Genomic DNA, 20,032 nt, shown 5'->3' on the forward strand with positions numbered 1-20,032 from the left:
GTCAGGACATGAGTATCAGTTGATGATGAACTCGACGAGTTGTTCATACAACTCAGCGAGCCGGATGTGGATTCAGTCGGTGTTCATTTAGAAGGAAAACTCGTCGAGTCATCGCCTAACTCGACGAGTAGAGACGGGTATGAGGTTTGATGGAAGGATAGGGACTCGGCGAGTTGACAAGTCAACTCAGCGAGTCAGGTCAACTGGAAGTTGACTTTGACTTTGGCTTTGATTTGGTCAATGGGTAAAATGGTCATTTTACCCTAAGGGTGGATGTCAGATTCTGACTAAGTGTTTTGTGGGAATTTTAGCCGGTGGATTTCCGGTGCAGCAGTGGCAGCAGTTAGAGGATTCCCGCACAGTTCAGCAGATACGAGGTGAGTTACCTTCCAATAGGGGTGGGTCTAAGGCCACAATGTCGGCCCACCATTAAGGAGTATTTAGAAGATTATTGTCTTTGTGATAATTTATCTTGGTCTGGTATGCGTTTGGTTATGAGTTATATCTGTATGATATGTCACATGATAGGGATAGTTTCCCTGATAATGGTCCTAGGACCAAGGGGTAGGTCAGTACCCGGAGATGTCTGAATGTGTGCTTTTATCTTGCTACCGTATGCTAGTGGTAGGGGGTGGAATAGTCCCCAATTACCGGTTGAAAGATTCCGCTGACGGTTACCGGTTGAAAGATACTGATGACGATTACCGGTTGAAAGATACCGATGATGATTATCGATTGAAAGATACCAATGATGATTACCTATTGAAAGATACCGATGGTATTGTATGGTATGTGGTATGATGGGGGAACTCACTAAGCTTTGTGCTTACAGTTTCAGTTTTTGGTTTCATGTACCTCTTCATCCAAGGGGAAGGAGTCGGCGGCGTAGCATGGCATCACACACACACTCACATATGATTTCCGCACAGTGTTTTCTAGGATTGTACTCTGATATGTCATTTGTTCATGGTTGTGGGTTTCAAACATGATACTTGGTTTTGAGATGACGTGTTTATACAATATTTCCTAATGTATGTTTTATGAATTAATTAATCAAAAATGAAATTTTTGGGCTTGAATTTTGGGATGTTACAAGTTGGTATCAGAGCCCTGGTTTGAGGGATTCGGACACGCCCTCGGGGGTGTCTGGACTCAAACTGAGGGGCTAAAATATTTTTACAAAAAAAAATGGTTTTGTAAAATCCAAGCGAAAGGATTTTACGAAAGACAAGGTGTGTGATGCATGCGACCGGCCGGGCTCAAGTAAGTTTTTCCCAAGATACCCATACATGTTATGTTATGCTATGTGGCTTGATTCAGAATTGCATGCTAGAATAGGACTAAGGATCTAGGAAGATGCCTTGTGTGCCTGATATATGATTCTGATAATCGCATGCTAGTTAGGGCTAAGGATCTAGGAGGGTGCCTTATATGCCTATTGTAAGAGCTATATGCTAGGGCTGTTTAGTCAGCAGTTGGATGGCCTGTATAGGTTATGTCTGATTTGGTTACTCTATGCACGAATGTTGCTTGCTTTGTGCTATGGGGGTTCTGGCTATTTCCAACTAACTAAGGAGCGGATATGTAACAGTACCTACAAGTTAGTTAGGGGAAATGGTAGGGGGCTCCTGTGCAGCTGATGGCGGAGAGTAGGTCGGAGAGTACCCTAGGAAGCCTAGGATGAGGTTAGTGGAAAGGGGTATCGGTAAAGGGACCTGGTGAAGTTGAAGCAATCCTTGAGGAAAGCACGGGTAGATGTGGAAGGTAGTATGGGCTCGTACTACTGAAAGTAGAGGACTCGTACTCGAATCAAGGAGGGCCTAGACGAAATCGGGAACCTTGGGAAGTATGTTAGATCCCTCGAGTATGTGAATGATCCTAACCTTTATGCATGCATTTTCAGTATGGTAACCACACGACTCGGAGCAGGAGGTTCCGGATCAGGATCAGAATCGGGCTCGGGTTCGGGATCCGAGAAGGTTGATGACGGGCTACGCGAGTTCATCGCGTCTGAGATCACGAGGGGCATCCTTGAGTCGACCCCTATCATCTTCGGGTTGATCAAGGAGGGGATTATTGAGCTGATGGAGGATCGTCTCCGATCATTCAGGAGTGATATGGCGTCTAGCCAGATGGGTACGCGCACACTGTCCTTTAAGGACTTTCGTGGGAGTGGTGCGCCCGATTTCCATGGGGTGAAAGACCCCATTGCTGCTAGGAGATGGATCGCAGACATTAAGTTTGCATAGCTGACGAGCTTCTGCATAGAGGGGTCGAAGGTGAGATATGCAGCAGGATGCTTGCGAGACAGGGCTAGGTATTGGTGGGAGTCTGTTGGTGACTCATTGGGGGCCTCGGCTGTTGAGGCTATGACGTGGTCAGATTTTGTGACCAGATTCAGGGCGGAGTTTGCGCCAGCTGTGGAGCTTCAGCGGCTGCCCAGGGAGTTTTTGGATATGAGGCAGACTACGAAGATTGTGACGGAGATCACCGCCAAGTTCCGGGAGAGGGCATTGCTGGTGCCCCAGTACGCGGATGATGAGGATATGAGGAGGACCCACTACCATGACCTGCTACGAGCTGACATTCGGGAGCATGTTAGTTTTTCGGCTTGCCCTACCTTCGATTCCATGATTTCCAGGGCTAGCGAAAGGGAGATTGATCTGGAGCACGTCCAGAAGAGGAAGGCAGTGGATGGGGCCGACGATTGGGGCTTCGGGGAAGAAGCCCAGGGGATCTGATGGTAGGCTGAAAGTGTGACATCCCCATATTTCTCGGCCAGAAAAGACCGATTTAATTTATGTTTTTTAAAATAAAATTAGAGAAATCTTTTAAAAAGATGTTGCGGAATTGGTCCCCAAACAAAATATGATAAAAGTTTATCAAAACCCTTCATTAAGAAGGTATATGTTTTCCATATATATATCAAAACCTCGGGATGTCATGTTCCGATACAGATCAAAAGCATAAACAAGACATTATAAGCCTTTCAATAGTTATTTACAACTACTGGCCTATAATCCAAAAATCTCTCGTCGTTCTCCGACTATGCTCGGGGTCCACTACGTGTAATCATAAAACTGAGTGGGTCAGGCTTGGGAGCTTGGTAAGCATATAGGGTTTTCAACCCACAATAATAATATACTTATTAAGTTCACCAATCAACAATAACCCTGATTACCCATTCCCATTGTCCTCACTTTACGTCCCTAAACACCTATCACAAGGGACCTAGCCTAAGGATTATCATCGGGATGGACACTACTGCTAAGGGGTTTCCTCAGCCATACATGTCCTTAAGGCAACCATGAGGGTGATGGAGTACGCCAATGAACATTTAATTCATCAACACCTACAAGTTGCGAACCTACTAGTGTTCCACTGGACTATCTAGAAAGTCTGTGGTTGTCATCTATACTCCGCTAGATGACTACAACAACAACAACAACATCGAGGCCTCTCACCATTTTAACACACATCAACTATTTCATCTACCCATGTTCTACCCAACATATTTTGTAGATAAAAACATATACAGTTTAAAACTTGTATAAAACATCAATTCAAGAGTCACCTCGAATAAACAATTAGCATATTTACACATAACACGTATTTCAAGGTAAATACTTCATATCTATGTGTAAATTGAAAGTAACTACACACTCACATGATTTAATGAAAACCGGGCAGCAATTCGTTTCCTAAAACGATCGTTTCTAATAAAACCGGGAGTTTTATTGAGAAATTGGGCTCTGCGAAAGGTCGGGCTTTGAAACCGAAAAGATAAATTTTTCGGGCTTCACGGGCACTTCGTGGGGTATTCCGGGCTTTACAATCGATACCGGGGCTTTGCGGGATGTTAAGATGAAAGAAATATGGGTTTAGGGGTTAAATATGGTAAAATTCCAAAATTACCCGGGAGGTCTCTCACCCTTCTATTTATAGGGGCGCGAGGCTTCTGATCCAAGGGCTGAGAAGCATCTGATCCGACGGCTGAGAGGGTTCGCAGGCGAAGGCTCGCACGAGGCTGCGCATGGCTCGCACCTGCGAGGGCTCGCTGGCAGCTTCTAAGTGGACTGGAGTCTACTGATGCACCTGCGAGGTTCGGAGCTAGGCTAAGCGAGGCTCGGAGCTAGGCTACGCGAGGCTCGGAACACGCGGCAGCAGGGCGAAGCTTCGGCTGGGGAGCTGGCTGCTTCGGATTGGGCCTCCTCCTCGGTCGAATCAGAAGAGGACACGTGGCTTCGCATGACTCATCAGTTTCGGTGACTCAGCAGCCTGGTGACTCAGCAGCCTAGTGACTCAGCAGGACACGTGTCACATTCTAAGCGAGGGTGACGTGGCAAAGTGTGACTATGCGAAATTTCTCGGTTTTCGCACCAAAACTTCTAAAATCCATAACTTTCGCATATGAGCTCAGTTTTTGACGTTCTTCATATGCACGCATAGCTAAAATTACGATCTACAACTTCCGTTTAGACTTCGTTGGGTAATTTTGACTTTAAATTTTATATTATTATTTTTAACAGACCGGGACAGGAAATCCGTTAAAATTTCATAACTTCTTCATCCGACGTCCGTTTTCATCAGACTTTTTACCGTTGTGCTCCTAATGACAAGACCTTCAATTCTCGTTTAGGTTGTGTCGGCTAAAAATCGCTCGATCTAAAATTCGAGTTTTTAGCTGTCTACTGTTACGCTGAAACTTCGAAAACTCATAACTTCCTCATACGAAGTCAGATTTGGGCGTTCTTTTTATCGAACTTCTCGGTTTAACGAATACTACGACTTTCGTTTAGATTACTAAGGCTAAAAAGTAGTTTATCGAAAACTCACTTTTTACGACATTCAGCACCGTGCCGGTTTTGTCGCGAAACTTCGACAGGTCATAACTTCTTCGTTATAACTCGGATTTTGGTATTCTTTATATCCTCGAAATCCTTGTTTCGACCACTACAACTTTATGTAAAGATATAGGGCTTACCTCACACTTTAATTTTTGGCGCTTATTTTAATTCTTAATTAATTAAGCCCTAATAATTAAGCATAAAACACATAATTCACATAATATTCACATAATTCCTTTTCATTTCTTCAAAATGAGTTACAAAGGTTAACCTAGACTATCAACTCAATATAAATGCCTAGGCTAGAAACACGAGTGTTACAGAAAGGCCAGGCAGGATGGGACCGCTGTGGGAAATGCAGTCGGTCACACGAGGGTGCTTGTCGCACTGGGCCGAGTTCGGGATGCTATAAGTGTGGCAAGGTGGGGCATTTTGGTAGGGATTGTACTGCCCCTGCCCTTGCGGTACAGATGACAGACCTGATTTGCTTCCATTGCAATCAGAGGGGCCACAAAAGGGTCAATTGCTCAAGATTGACAGCAGCGGCAGCACCGGTCTCAGCAACGGCGTGGGTTATAGATGGCCGGAAGGTCAAGACAGAGGTTCCAGTGGTGCGGAGCCGAGCATTTAAGTTGACAGCCGAGGAGGCACGTGCTGCACCCGATGTGGTGACGGGTATGATTCTTTCCCTCTGATCTTCTTTTGTTGTGATTGTGTTATTGATATGTGCTCTGTTTAGGATCGTTCCATGTAAACGGTATCCCAGTTCTGGTGTTGTTTGACTTGGGCGCTACCCGATCATTTGTGTCTCTTGCTCTTAGCAATAGATTTTCCGAGTCTTCGGGCATGTTGGATTGCCCTCTAGAGGTAGAGATTGCAGACGACCGTTCAGTGCGGGTATCGATGGTATTTCGAGATTGTGTGCTGAGGTTATTTGAGGAGTGCTACTTGGTAGACTTGGTTCCCATTCCATTGCGTAGGAACAAGGTGATTATAGGCATGGATTGGCTCAGCCCTAATAGGGCAGTGATCGACTGCGCGCAGCAGTTGGTGCGGGTCAGGACCCCAAGTGGGGGAGAGCTGGTGATTCAGGGCGAGAGGCCACAGCGAGGACTAGCTTTATGTTCAGCAGCAAGAGCTAGGCGCTACCTCCAGCGGGGTTGCGCACGTTATGTCGCGTGTGTTATGGATACCCAGGAAACGGGTAGGGCGACGGTGGACGATGTACCTGTGGTATGAGAGTTTGCGGATGTATTCACCGAGGAGTTGTCGGGGATACCTCCGAAATGACAGGTGGAATTCAGGAACGACCTGGTCCCTGGTGCGGCTCCGATAGCCAAGGCGCCGTATCGGTTGGCTCCTCCTGAGATGCAGGAGTTGTCTACACAGCTGCAGGAGCTGTTAGACAAGGGTTTCATTAGACCGAGCAGTTCACCCTGGGGAGCCCCGATTCTATTTGTGAGGAAGAAGGATGGGTCGCATCGGATATGTATAGATTATCGGGACCTGAACAAGGTAACGGTGAAGAACTGCTACCCACTCCTGAGGATTGATGACCTCTTTGACCAGCTTCAAGGAGCATCTTGGTTCTCCAAGATTGATTTGCGTTCAGGGTATCATCAGATGAGGGTCAGAGAAGAGGATGTGCAGAAGACTGCGTTTCGGATGCGTTATGGTCATTATGAGTTTGTGGTGATGCCTTTCGGGCTCACCAATGCTCCTGCCGCGTTCATCGATCTCATGAACCGCGTGTGTAGACCGATGTTGGATCGGTCTATGATAGTATTTATTGATGACATCTTGGTTTATTCCAAGACGTGGGAACAGCATTAGGAACATCTGCGGGAGGTTCTGGAGACTTTGAGGAGGGAGAACTTGTATGCTAAGTTCTCCAAGTGTGAGTTCTGGTTACGCGAGGTGCAGTTTCTTGGGCACCTTGTCAACCAGAACAGGATTTCGGTAGATCCGGCCAAGGTAGAGGCCGTGATGAATTGGGAGGTTCTGAGGTCTCCATATGAGATTCGGAGCTTCTTAGGTTTGGCAGGCTACTATCGGAGATTCATTCAGGACTTCTCCAAGATAGCAGTTCCGCTCACCCGACTGACTAAGAAGTCGGTGGTGTATCGTTGGGGGCCTGAGCAGCAGGCCGCATTTGAGACGCTGAGATAGAGATTGTGCGAGGCGCCAATCTTAGCCCTACCATAGGGCATGGAGGATTTTGTTGTGTACTGCGATGCATTCATCGCAGGTTTAGGAGCGGTATTGATGCAGAGAGGGCATGTCATCGCCTACGCGTCGAGGCAGCTGAAGGCTCACGAGGCAAACTACCCGACGCATGATTTGGAGCTGCAGGTTGTTGTGTTCGCCCTCAAGATTTGGTGTCATTACCTCTATGGGGTTCGTTGTACAATTTACACGGACCACAAGAGTTTGAGGTATCTCATGGACCATCCAAATCTAATATGAGGCAGCGTTGGTGGCTTGATGTGGTGAAAGATTATGATTGTGAGATCCTCTACCATCTGGGGAAGGCCAATGTCGTGGCCGATGCGCTTAGCCGCAAGGCAGCGCCGATCAGGGATATCTGTCTAAGGATGATAGTGATGACTCCGCTTCTGGAGCGGATTCAAGAGGCTCAGCAGGAGGCCATGAAGGAGGAACATCGGAAGAGTGAGCGGATTGTGGGGCAGGTTTCCTCTTTCGATTATGATAGCTGGGTTTTATTAACTCTTCACCATAGGGTGTTGGTCCCTTATCATGGAGGAGTGCGCCAGGTCCTGATGGAGGAGGCGCACAAATCCCGATTCTCTATTCATCCCGGGGCGACGAAGATGTATAGGGATCTTCGTCTGGACTATTGGTGGCCCTGCATGAAGCGGGATGTGGCATGGTACGTGGAGCGGTGCTTGACCTACAGGAATGTCAAGGCTGAGCATCAGAGACCACACGACAAGATGCAGTCGTTGGATATCCCGCTGTGGAAATGGGAGGATATTACGATGGATTTTATCATGAAACTTCCCAGGACCGCACGGGGGGTGGATTCAATATGGGTCATCGTGGATCGATTGACCAAGAGCGCCCACTTTATTTCGATTCAGGAGAGCATTTCGGTCGAGAAATTGGCCGATATCTATATCAGAGAGGTGGTGGCGTGGCACGGAGTGCCAGTTTCGGTGATTTTAGGCAGAGACGTGCGGTTTACTTCCAGGTTTTAGAAGAGGTTTCATGACGAGCTGGGTACTTGTCTGCATTTTAGCACTGCTTTTCACCCGCAGATGGATGGCCAGAGCGAACGGACCATCCAGACTCTGGAGGATATGCTGCGGGAATGCATTTTAGATTGCGGAGGTAGTTGGGATACCTACCTCCCGTTGGTATAGTTCTCGTATAATAACAGCTATCATGCAAGTATCGACCGTCCTCCCTTCGAGATGTTATATGGGAGGAGGTGCAGGACCCCGATATGTTGGGGCAAGGTTAGCCAGAGAGTCATGGGGAGCACCAAAGTAGTGCTCAAGACGACAGAGAAGATTCAACAGGTCCGGAGCAGGCTTCAGACTGCTCAGAGTCGGCAAAAAAGTTACGCAGATAAGCGTCGATCAGACCTGGAATTCCAGGTCGGGGATATGGTTCTCCTGAAAGTGTCGCCATGGAAGGGCGTCATCCGATTCAGGAAGCGGGGAAAGTTGGGCCCAAGGTATATCGGACCGTTCAAGGTTGTAGCCCGGGTGGGCAAGGTGGCGTACCGGCTGGATCTACCAGTCGAACTCAGTCAGATCCACATCACTTTCCATGTCTCTCAGCTACGGAAGTGCCTAGCGGACGATGCGGTGGTAGTACCCTTGGAGGACATTCAGGTTGATGGCAGCCTGAATTACATTGAGCGGCCTGTGGCGATCCTTGACTGGAAGTTAAAGGATTTGAGGAACAAAAGAGTAGAACTCGTGAAGGTGCAGTGGCAGCACCGAAAGGGTTCGGAGTGGACTTGGGAGCCGGTGACTGAGATGATGGAGCACTACCCCGAGCTGTTTCAGGATCGAGCGGCAGACTTCGACGACGAAGTCTAAAATAACTGGGGGAGATTTGTAGCACCTGGTTCTTGGTATGTATTTTGTTATTAAATCTTCATGTATTTTTGACATTTTTGGCCTTGGACTCGGCGAGTCGAAGGACTGAATCGCTGAGTAGAAGCGGGATGAGGCGCGAGGATTAATTTGCGGACTCGGCGAGTAGCCGTTGTTTGGGCAAAAACCTTAATCCAGGGGTTTGCACCCTATTTAAACGACCTTATGCAACCTCCTTTCCCCCTTTATGCTCCCAAACATTCCTCATAGCAAACCCTAGCCGTTTTTGTGAAGATCTAAGGCTTTTTGAGTGATTCTTGTGAGTTTTGATCTCAAGGAAGAAGGAAGAGCATAGAAGGATCAAGAGGGGACTGAAGGATTCGAGTTTGGTTCATCATTTGCAGTCTTTGGAAGGTATAAAGTATGAACCTTGCTCATTCTTTTGTTAGATCCCTCTTTGGGGTGATTTAGGGCTTTTATAAGCTATTTTTGGTGGCCAACCATGTTTGCAAACATGGTTGGGGTTTGGGCTTCTGTATCATGTCATTTTATGAGCCACAAGTTAGATCTAGGTTGCTTGTTGCACCAAGGAAGGCCCCATGCAACAAAAGAACCACTTTAGAGCCTTTTAAGCTCTAATGTCCCATGCATGAACGTAAAGTTTGTAACTTTAGTGAGTCCAAGGGTTTTGGTCCCATATTAGTGAAGGTTATAAGGACCAGTTGAGTGTGGAAGGGTTTTAGGAGTCTCGGGGAGTGACCCAACGTTCTGGACTAAGCAAAGTGTTATGGGAATTCATGGTACTCGGCGAGTGCATGAACGGACTCGGTGAGTCCAAGACAATCTTCATGGAACTCGGCAACTTGTTCATCAACTCGGCGAGTCGAGGACAGAACGTGTTCATAGGATGAAGAGTAACTCGACGAGTTGTTTATACAACTCGACGAGTTGTTGATACAACTCGACGAGTTGTTTATACAACTCGACGAGTTGTTGATACAACTCGACGAGTTGTTTATACAACTCGGCGAGTCAAGTCAGGACATGAGTATCAGTTGATGATGAACTCAACGAGTTGTTCATACAACCCGACGAGTCGGATGTGGATTCAGTCGGTGTTCATTTAGAAGGAAAACTCATTGAGTCATCGCCTAACTCGACGAGTAGAGACGAGTATGAGGTTTGATGGAAGGATAGGGACTCGGCGAGTTGACGAGTCAACTCGGCGAGTCAGGTCAACTGGAAGTTGACTTTGACTTTGGCTTTGATTTGGTCAAGGGGTAAAATGGTCATTTTACCCTAAGGGTAGATGTCAGTTTCTGACTAAGTGTTTTGTGGGAATTTTAGCCGATGGATTTCCGGAGCAGCAGTGGTGGCAGTCAGAGGATTCCCGCACAGTTCAGCAGATACGAGGTGAGTTACCTTCCAGTAGGGGTGGGTCTAAGGCCACAATGCCGGCCCACCATTGAGGAGTATTTAGAAGATTATTGTCTTTGTGATAATGTATCTTGGTCTGGTATGCGTTTGGTTATGAGTTATATCTGTATGATATGTCACATGATAGGGATAGTTTCCCTGATAGTGGTCCTTAGGACCAAGGGGTAGGTCAGTACTCGGATATGTCTGAATGTGTGCTTTTATCTTGCTACTGTATGCTAGTGGTAGGGGTGGAATAGTCCCCAGTTACTGGTTGAAAGATACCGATGACGGTTATCAGTTGAAAGATACCAATGACGATTACCGGTTGAAAGATACCGATGATGATTACCAATTGAAAGATACCGATGGTATTGTATGGTATGTGGTATGATGGGGGAACTCACTAAGCTTTGTGCTTACGGTTTCAGTTTTTGGTTTCAGGTACCTCTTCATCCAAGGGGAAGGAGCCGGCAGCGTAGCATGGCATCACACACACAATCACATATGATTTCTGCATAGTGTTTTCTGGGATTGTACTCTGATATGTCATTTGTTCATGGTTGTGGGTTTCAAACATGATACTTTGTTTTGAGATGATGTGTTTATACAATATTTCCTAATAAATGTTTTATGAATTAATTAATCAAAAATGAAATTTTTGGGCTTGAATTTTGGGATGTTACAATTTGTATTATCTTAAAGGGTTACATAACAATGAAAAGTACATTTTAAGGTTCATTGATAAAAGCAACATACACACATCGATCTGTCCAAAAGGTTTATCTTCTTTCAGAAATGTGATGAATGATTGCACTTTCAGTTTAAAGACCCTGGCAATGATATTCGCCCTGCTTCGTGGGTCCTTCTGATCATGAGCATCCATATAGCGCGTAATCTCTGGCCATTTAACATTGCATGTAAATGTGATGAAATACTGTGGATTACCATATACCCTAGAAATTGCTAAAGCATCCTGGTAGTGACTATACATGTAGCGTGGACCACCGGTGAAAGACGCCTGCAAGAAAATCCGTTTCCCAACTGATCGTGACTCTTTGTCACCTTTCGAAAGAGCATCAAACAGGCCACCAACAATTTCAGAGCGAAGATTTTCCTGATATATAGCATAGAAATGCAGCCGACCATCCTCAATATATGTAAACGCATCCACCAAATACTGCTGAAACAGCCGACAAGAATTAAGGATAGTGGACCATATGTGCTAACGACTATGAATATGGTATGCATAATACATATTAATTGTCATATTTCTTGCCCCTGATGTAACATCCCGAATTTCAGGAGTACGATTTAAGAGTTTAAAGTGTAAGTTCGAAGAAGGGGCTCGACGAGTATGTACGCTTACTCGCCGAGTCGGAGCGGGTTTGGGTCGCGAATTAAGTGACCAACTCACCGAGTCGGAAGCTGGACTCGACGAGTTGGTGTTGGGATGAGAAAAACCCTAATCTTAGGGTTTGCACCCTATTTAAAGGACTTAATGTCCTCCCTTCAGCTCCCTTAGCCCCCTTTGAGATCTAGTAAACCCTAGCTCGTGTGTATAAGGCCATTGGAGGGAGATTGAAGCTTTGAGAGGTGTTCTAGTGGAAGACTTGAAGATCAAAAGGGTTTGCATTAAGAAAGTAGTGTAGATCCAGAATCTACTGCAGTTTTGGGCACATCTTGGAGGCAATGAGTTGTTACCTTTCCTTTGTTGCTTCTAGATTTATTCTTGAATGAGATTAAGGGCCATTTTGGTATGATTGGGATCCACTTCGGGTTTGGACTCCAGATCTGAGGTAGCTACTTCAGATCTAGACTTGTATTGGTCCAGAAAGTCATAAAGCATCAGTTATTGAATCGTGGGTGAAGCCCTTTTGTCCAAAACCCAAGCCCTAGTGTGTTTTGGGCCTATATCTCTTTGGTTTCACATAAAGTTTGCAACTTTATGTGAGGGATAGATTGTAGAAGGGTGGATCTATGGATTGGAGCCTCAACATGGCTTGAAAAGCCACTATATGGGTTAAGGACTGGAGAGACTCGGCGAGTCACATGGGTATACTCGACGTGTTGTATGAACATAAGCATGGAATCGGCGAGTTGGAAGAACAACTCGGCGAGTCAGTTGAAGATTGCCTTGACCTCGGCGAGTCTATTCTTGGACTCAGCGAGTCTGGTCGCAGAACCCAACCTCTATTGGTTAAAGCTTTGGATTAGTGAGTCGATTGGCGACTCAGTGAGTTGGTCAGGATGGAATTCCGAGATCGTTGGACTCGACGAGTCTTGGGGCGACTCGGCGAGTTGAGTCGTATTATGGTAGTTTTTGAGTATAGGGACTCGACGAGTCGACGGGTTGACTCGGCGAGTAGAATCAACCAGGAAGGTTGACTTTGACTGAGGACGTTGACTTTGACCTTCAGGGGTATTATGGTAATTTGGATATTTATGTCAGTAGTTATTGATGGATATAGGTGTTGGAGTTTGAGGCAGTGCTTCGGGATTGTGCTCTCGTGATTCGGTCCGGCAGTTGCAAGGTGAGTTATCCTCACTATATCAATAGGGTCTAAGGCACCAAGGCCGGCCCTTTTAGTTGTTATCATGGTTACAGTATGCTACATGTGGTTATGATATGTTAGATCAGTATCTAGATAGACAGTATGTTGTCATGCTCTTATGATCCGTTAGGATTGGTATGTTAGTGACCTGGTTAGGTCGGTGTTTTGGTTATGAGAGATTACTATGATCGACGATCTGTGAGATAGTTATATCTGATATATGTACGTGTACTGTTTGATGTGCTTATTGATCTGTTTAGATCGGTGTCCTGGTAATTAGGACAATATTATGTTATTGACCTGGTTTAGGTCAGTATCCTGGTATATAGGATGATGCTATGCTAGTGACCTGGTTTAGGTCGGTATCCTGGTATATAGGATGATGTTATGTTAGTGGCCGGTTAGGTCGGTATCCTGGTTAGGATGTTGATATGCTATGTGATCTGTTAGACTGTTTGTCTTGTTAAGGATTTGTTATGTGATTAATTGTTTTATGTGCACATAGTTGTTTGACGGGGGTTGGGTTGCAGCGGGTCCTACTTTGTGTTGTAGGACAACATACCCAGGGCATACCAGATATTCCGAAGGCCCAGCGAGCGGTCCGGATAGGCTGAATGCCCCAAGAGGGCGGACCAGACGTGCCGAGGCTCGGAGAGTGTACTAGGCTGACTGAAGGCCCGATGTGGGCGGACCGGTCATACTGTAGACTCGATGTATATGGCTAGAATCGGAGGTTGGACCAGTTGGGCTAAAGGCCCGGTGCGGGTGGACCAGTCACACAGTAGACCCGATGTGCATGGCTATTCTATTTGTGATATGTTATGAGTATGTTGATGTGTGGTTGGTATTTTGGGGGTAACTCACTAAGCTTTCGGGCTTACAGTTCAGTGTATTGTTTCAGGTACTTCAGGAGATCGTGGCAAGGCGAAGGCGTGATCGTACCGCTCCTCATGTTTTATGATTTATGTGATATGGTTCTGGGGAAATACTCTGATGTTTGAACTATTTTGAAAACAAATGTATGAACTTAATGGTTTTGAATGAATTAAAATGTTTTAATTTGGCTCGAATTTTATGGGTGTTACACCTGAACCAAGTTCATTACGTAATTTCATACTTGGAGATCGTCCGGGCTCACCATATGGAAACAAAATTAGATAATGCAGAGGCATATAGGTAGGATGGAGTTTGTTAATATGTTGAGGCGGACCAGAATTGGAATGAATGACAATGTCGTAGCGTCCACCAGCATTATCGTCGCCACTAACAATACAACCCAATGACCCAGGTGTAGGTAAATCATACCTCCGATCACGAACATCATTAAACAACCTAACATAATATGATGGCATATTCATCTCGTCAGCAAGTTGTTTCGCAGTCTTAAAGGTCCGCACATATTCATTATTGTTTTTGAGAAAAGATACTAAAAATCTAACAATGCCCTCATCCAAAGCATTTGCGCGAGGATTCTGAAACGATCTCAACCTGTTCTGAACCTCGTTAGCCGTATCGAACAAATATAACTGAAGAAATCTAGGCCCTCTTATAGGATCCAGACAGAGAGAACCTATCTTATGGCTAATCTGACCTGAAACCTTGAAAACGTACGGGCCGGCCATGAAGGGTAGCAAACCCAGCAGGAACAGCTGACGACATGCTACAGTCGGCGGTGACAACCAAGGGCCCAACATTAGGAGATGAACGCTTCCGCAAACCGTCCATAACCAACGTCACAAGGGAAAAAACCATAAAAACAACAAAAAAGAAGAAAACAAACAGCAGCAACCGAAGTAACAGGAAAAGCGTACAAAAAACCAAAGAATTTACCTGCAACAACAAAAAGGAACAGAACAAACAAAATGGAGAGGATGGATGGAGCGAAGTAAGAGCCGTCTACAGTTTAGAACAACACAGGTCGGTGAAGAAAGTACCATCGACAGTTTAGATAAGGATGAGAAAAGGAGGACACATGGGATAAGATTTTTAACAAACAACAAAAACGACCCCAAACAAAAAATGATAACACGAAGGACCAATCTTGCCAAAATAGCCAACAGTTTACTCAAATTTATCCTCTTCTTTAATATATATATATATATATATATATATATATATATATATATATATATATATATATATATATATATATATATATATATATATATATATATATATATATATATATATATATATGAATGACTTTTTATTAGATATATATAGGTGTTCAAGTAAACGACAAAAGTTATATTAACGTGTTAGAGGTAATGAATATAAAAGTTCGAATTAAAACAACAATAAAAAGTAGTAATTATTTGTATTTATTGACATTTTTATACGATATAAAGATAGATTTCACGCCATAAAAACAAAAATGTTTGTTTTGAAAGGGGATGGAAGATAAAGTTACGGAGGACAAGAGCCGAGCATGGCGATCATTCATTCCTTTCAGTCCTATCTGAACTTGCGAAGCCACACTCATGGCCATTCCACACATCACCGATTAACGACTATAAGTAGATGCAAACCCAAACTCAATTCCATATCTCTAATTGCTTGCTCAAGCTCAAGCTCAAGTTCCAGTCACAGCAATGCATTACTCTTTGAAGCAGCTAAACACACGGTAATTTCAAAACTTTTTATTTTTGAGTTCGCACTTCCTATTTCAAATCTGATTTGAATGCTCATCTAACTGTGTTCGATACGTATCTACAACCAAATACCTCATCGATTAATTCAATATATTGTGGAAAAATCACATGAATTTCTTAAATACGCGCAAGTAGATTCTAACAAGTTTTCTTTTCTAACATTGTATATAACCGAAACCGATTTAGGTAACTCGAAACATTTTTGGGAATTGGATTCTGATTTTGTGATATTCGAGTGTGATGATTAATACTATTTGATACAGGTGGATACATATGTGGAAAGTGGCATGGTGGTTGGATTAGGATCTGGTGCAGCCTCATCTTTGGCAATACATTATTTGGGTCAGAAACTTAGTGTTGGTCAATTAAAAGATGTTGTTGGAATACCCACGTGAGTCTAATTCTTTATTTAGATTTTAGATACATGTGTTGTGTTGGAACTTTTTTTATGTTTTTTTTTTTCTGTGATTGTTGAATCTTGTTTTTTTTCCTTTGAGTGATGCTGCAGATCTGTTGGAAGTGCAAGTGATGCAGCAAAAGCAGGAGTACCCTTGCATCAGTACCAACATAGTTTACAAGTGTGTGAATGCACTTTTGTCACTTTCTTTTTTGCAAAAAGACGTGAATGCCCTCCTTATCCAAAATACCCCTTCAAACCATTCCTATAACATACATGTCCATGTCCAAGACATTGATTAATCAGTTTTCCTTAGTAAATTAGAGTGGTTAATTTTTTATTTTATTTGATTTTTTTGAATGATAAATATAGTCACTTTTTGAGTTGTAGATTGATTTTACATTCAATGATGCTGACATCATGGAAGAAGTAAGCCTAAATGCAGTTATTGGGCGCCAGAGACTTGAGGGGGATGAGTCTATAATTGAAGAGAAGGTCCTTAAACATTTTTTTTTATTAAATAATGTATATAGTGGAGTTAAAACTACACATTGCGTTAACCTATAATTTGAAAACAGTTCAAATTTGAAATATTAAAACAGGGTTAGATGTGTAATTATGCAACAATGTTTCACACTCTTTCCAAATTATGATTTCTATACAAATATGCTTATGGCCAAAAGATGCAATATTTTACTAGTAACTTATTTAACCAGTTGAAGCAATTGTTGCATAAATAAGTAGAAAAAAAAAAAGTGAAACATTGTTCGATAAATTGTCAAAAGATGTGGTTGCATATTGTCTTAGAATCCAATTTGTTCAAAAATTTGTAAAAAGGTGAAACAAGAAAAGTAGAAACTTCTAGTGTTTAATCATTATTTTGTTTCTTGTTTTTTTGTTGTTATGAGGAAAATACCAATAACATGTTATTTTATGTTGTGTACAGAAAATATTAGATGTGACAAAGAATCTTGTTCTAATGGTGACTGAAAAACAGTACAAAAGTGGTGTTGAGGGTTCGATCCCTGTTTTAGTCAACTCTGTAAGTCTCTGTAACTGTTAATGATTGAAAATAAAATTAACTTCATCTCTATAATATATATAAGATTACATTTATGGTCCTTGAGTTTAGCTTATTTTTCCAATTTTAGTCCACATAAGGTTTTCTGTAGTCATTTTGGTCCTTATTTTGCTTGAAGAAGCTTAATGATTTTGGTCATTGCGCTAAGCCTCCACTTAATTACACATATGCAAGAAAAGGGAAGAAAATGGTTGAGGGGTAATTTGGGAAAAGTCTTGCATTGGGTTTGTTTTTATCAGTATAAGAAGTAGTAATGAGAACATTTTTGTGGCATCTTTTTGTTGAATTGCGAGGGTAGGGTTGTCTTTTTGATATTATTATCTGAATTTTGAATCCATTGACGTTGCAATTCTTCATTTGTTGTGAGTTTTCTGTTAAGCTAAGTGAAATCAGGAAGAACTTAGCAAATTGTTCCAAGTTAAATGAAAAACAATTTATGCAATTAAATTTAAATAAAAAAATTAATTTAAAAAAGGGTGACTGTCATTTTACTTGTTCCATTAAGCAAGCAAAAAGCCAGGAGAAAACTTTTTGAGACAAAATTGCAAAAAAAAAAAAAAGAAAAAGCTAAACTCAGGGAGCATTTATATATATATATATATATATATATATATATATATATATATATATATATATATAATTATGGTTAAGAGTTACATTTCAGGTGGGGTGGATGGAGACTGCAGAAGAGATTGATGATCTTTTTGTAGGAGATGCTGAGGTATGCAAAAGAAAAGAAAAAGAAAAATAATTGAGTTATAATTAGGAAAAAGGAAAGAAGGAAAATACATCCATCTTTCAGTTGTGAATATATATATGTGTGGTGTGTGTGTGTGTGTAAGGTATGGAGAAGAGCATGTATAGGGAGAGGGCATGCGGGTCCCACGGGGGGTGAATTTCCGGTAGTGACAAGAGAAGGACATAATGTTCTTGATGTCATATTTACATCCCCCATACCCAACCTTGGTACTCACTCACTCTATTTCATTCCCTAATAAATAATATGAATATGAATACAAATATGGTGTTTGTAAGGTGTAATATTATTGTGTTTCTGCAGCTGAAGTAGCAAAACTCCTTGACAACATAGATGGGGTTGCAGGCCATGGGATCATTACCAAAACCCCGTAAGTTTCTCTTTGTTTTTTTTTTTTTTTTTTTTTTTGAGGGAGGACTGGAGGGCATTTGCAGAGATCAACATTTTTGGAGGTGGTCTTTATATATAATTACTTGTTGATTGCAGTTGTAGAGCAGTGATTGCTGCACAATCAGGGCTTTGCATCATTGATAATGCTACTACTACTGTAAATAACTACTAAATACTGATATCAGAAGCAGGGCTTGCTATAAATTGTATCAACTATATCTCCCTTCGTTTCATATATAAAACTTAAATGTAATTAAATATAAGAAATAGCAACATACTTACATTCATAATGCTTACAATGCATAGCACGTCTTCATTCTTTCCTTTAAACACGATAAAAGGTGGCTACAAGATCTTAAAAAGCAAAATAAAACTTCTCCCAACCGGTAAATTCCTTTCATTTTTTCCTAATTCTTTGGTAGCATTCTTCAAATAACATATATTAATATTATGTATCAACAATGATAAAATCACCACCAAATGGAAACAACTTACTATAAATGGTGAGTTTGGTTTGTGGATTCTTGTGGATTGTGACGGATGTGAAATTCGAGATTTCATTCCATGATGTGGTTGGTTGTCTGATGAAGAACAGAAATTAGGGTTTGATGAAATAGGATCAAACAGAGAAAGATTGAAAAGAAGAAGATGATGAAATTAACTAATTGATTACACGATTAACACAATCTAAAAGATTGTTCAGGGAATCTCCCTCTCTTTAAGCCGAAAGCTTAAGAGCCAATACAAACACTATCAAATTTCTAGACATCCCCTTACTGTGACATTTCTCTCTATTTTTTATAATCCTAACCAACCTAGATGAATTTACTATTTTACCCTTTATTGGGGCTTCTAGATTCCTATCATTGTCAAATGGACGGAATTCAATTCCAGGATATTACTTCAAATGCCATGTTTGATCGCCTTTTATTATTCCCTCGAGTGGGTTGAAGAGATTTAACTCTATTCTTCATTTTCTTAATTAAAAGATCAAAATACTCTTATTATGTGTGTGTACACGGATGCATGCACACATACACGTAATAATGATAACATGATAAATAGTGGAAATCATAACCTATTTTCATAATTCTCCTAAAACATTGGATCTAAAAACTCAAAATCAAATAGATCTAAAACCAAAACCATCTCATAGTCCACTCGAGTCTCCGCCAATAAAAGAAAAATACCCTCATCCAAAAATGCTTTTGACTTAAATGTTTTTTTGGCCAACATGTTGCCACTCTACTCCAAACTAGTGCATTCGCTACAACCACAAAACACCGTCGAACCATTGCCACCAGATGTACGATTTCACAAAGCTCTTTGTCGTCTCACACCACCGATGATGATACTCTAAGATTTGCCAAGTGTGATGTGTATGATGTGATTTTATACATAAAACCATGTGTTTGGTACAATTTCACGTACAAATATTGAGCCAAACAGCGGCGTCAATACCAGTGGTTGACAATGGTTCCACCACTGCATTAGATATGTTCCACCACCGCCTCCTCTCCTCCTTGTTCTTTTTCTCTCTAATTTGTTCCCCGATGTAGAGTTTAGGGATAAAGATGTTCTTGAAGGTGTTTTCTTTGTTTCTTGGTGATAAGTTTGGATGTTTAGAAATAAGACAATTTTGGTAAGGATCATCCAAAAAAGAGTTATTTTTTATGAGATAGTTTCTCAGCCCTATCTTTAGTGCTCAAGTAGGTGTAAGATTCATTTTAATTGGTCTTGTGGCTTCAAACTCAATTCTTGCTTTCTTGTAATGTTTTTAGATTTTTCTTTTGTTCTAGCTTCTTGCTATCATTTTTAGTTATTATATTGTCTGTTGTTTTAAAAAAATAACAATATGAATCAATGCATAT

General features: G+C 42.2%; 1 protein-coding gene across 1 annotated transcript; it reads left to right on the forward strand.

Moving 5' to 3' along the window:
- Window positions 1-15,247: 15,247 nt before the first annotated feature.
- Window positions 15,248-18,451, forward strand: LOC145050680 (NagB/RpiA/CoA transferase-like superfamily protein). Its single transcript, XM_078998891.1, has 9 exons — window positions 15,248-15,508; window positions 15,800-15,927; window positions 16,045-16,114; window positions 16,324-16,428; window positions 16,880-16,975; window positions 17,679-17,735; window positions 17,857-17,980; window positions 18,075-18,141; window positions 18,258-18,451. The coding sequence occupies exons 1-9, from the start codon at window positions 15,314-15,316 to the stop codon at window positions 18,331-18,333; spliced, it is 918 nt and encodes a 305-aa protein (XP_078855017.1). The 5' UTR covers window positions 15,248-15,313; the 3' UTR covers window positions 18,334-18,451.
- The last annotated feature ends 1,581 nt before the right edge of the window (window positions 18,452-20,032 follow it).

Source organism: Lactuca serriola, chromosome 1 (assembly GCF_051521515.1).
Source record: "Lactuca serriola cultivar US96UC23 chromosome 1, Lser_US96UC23_V15, whole genome shotgun sequence".
In the NCBI taxonomy this organism is placed as follows: Eukaryota; Viridiplantae; Streptophyta; class Magnoliopsida; order Asterales; family Asteraceae; genus Lactuca; species Lactuca serriola.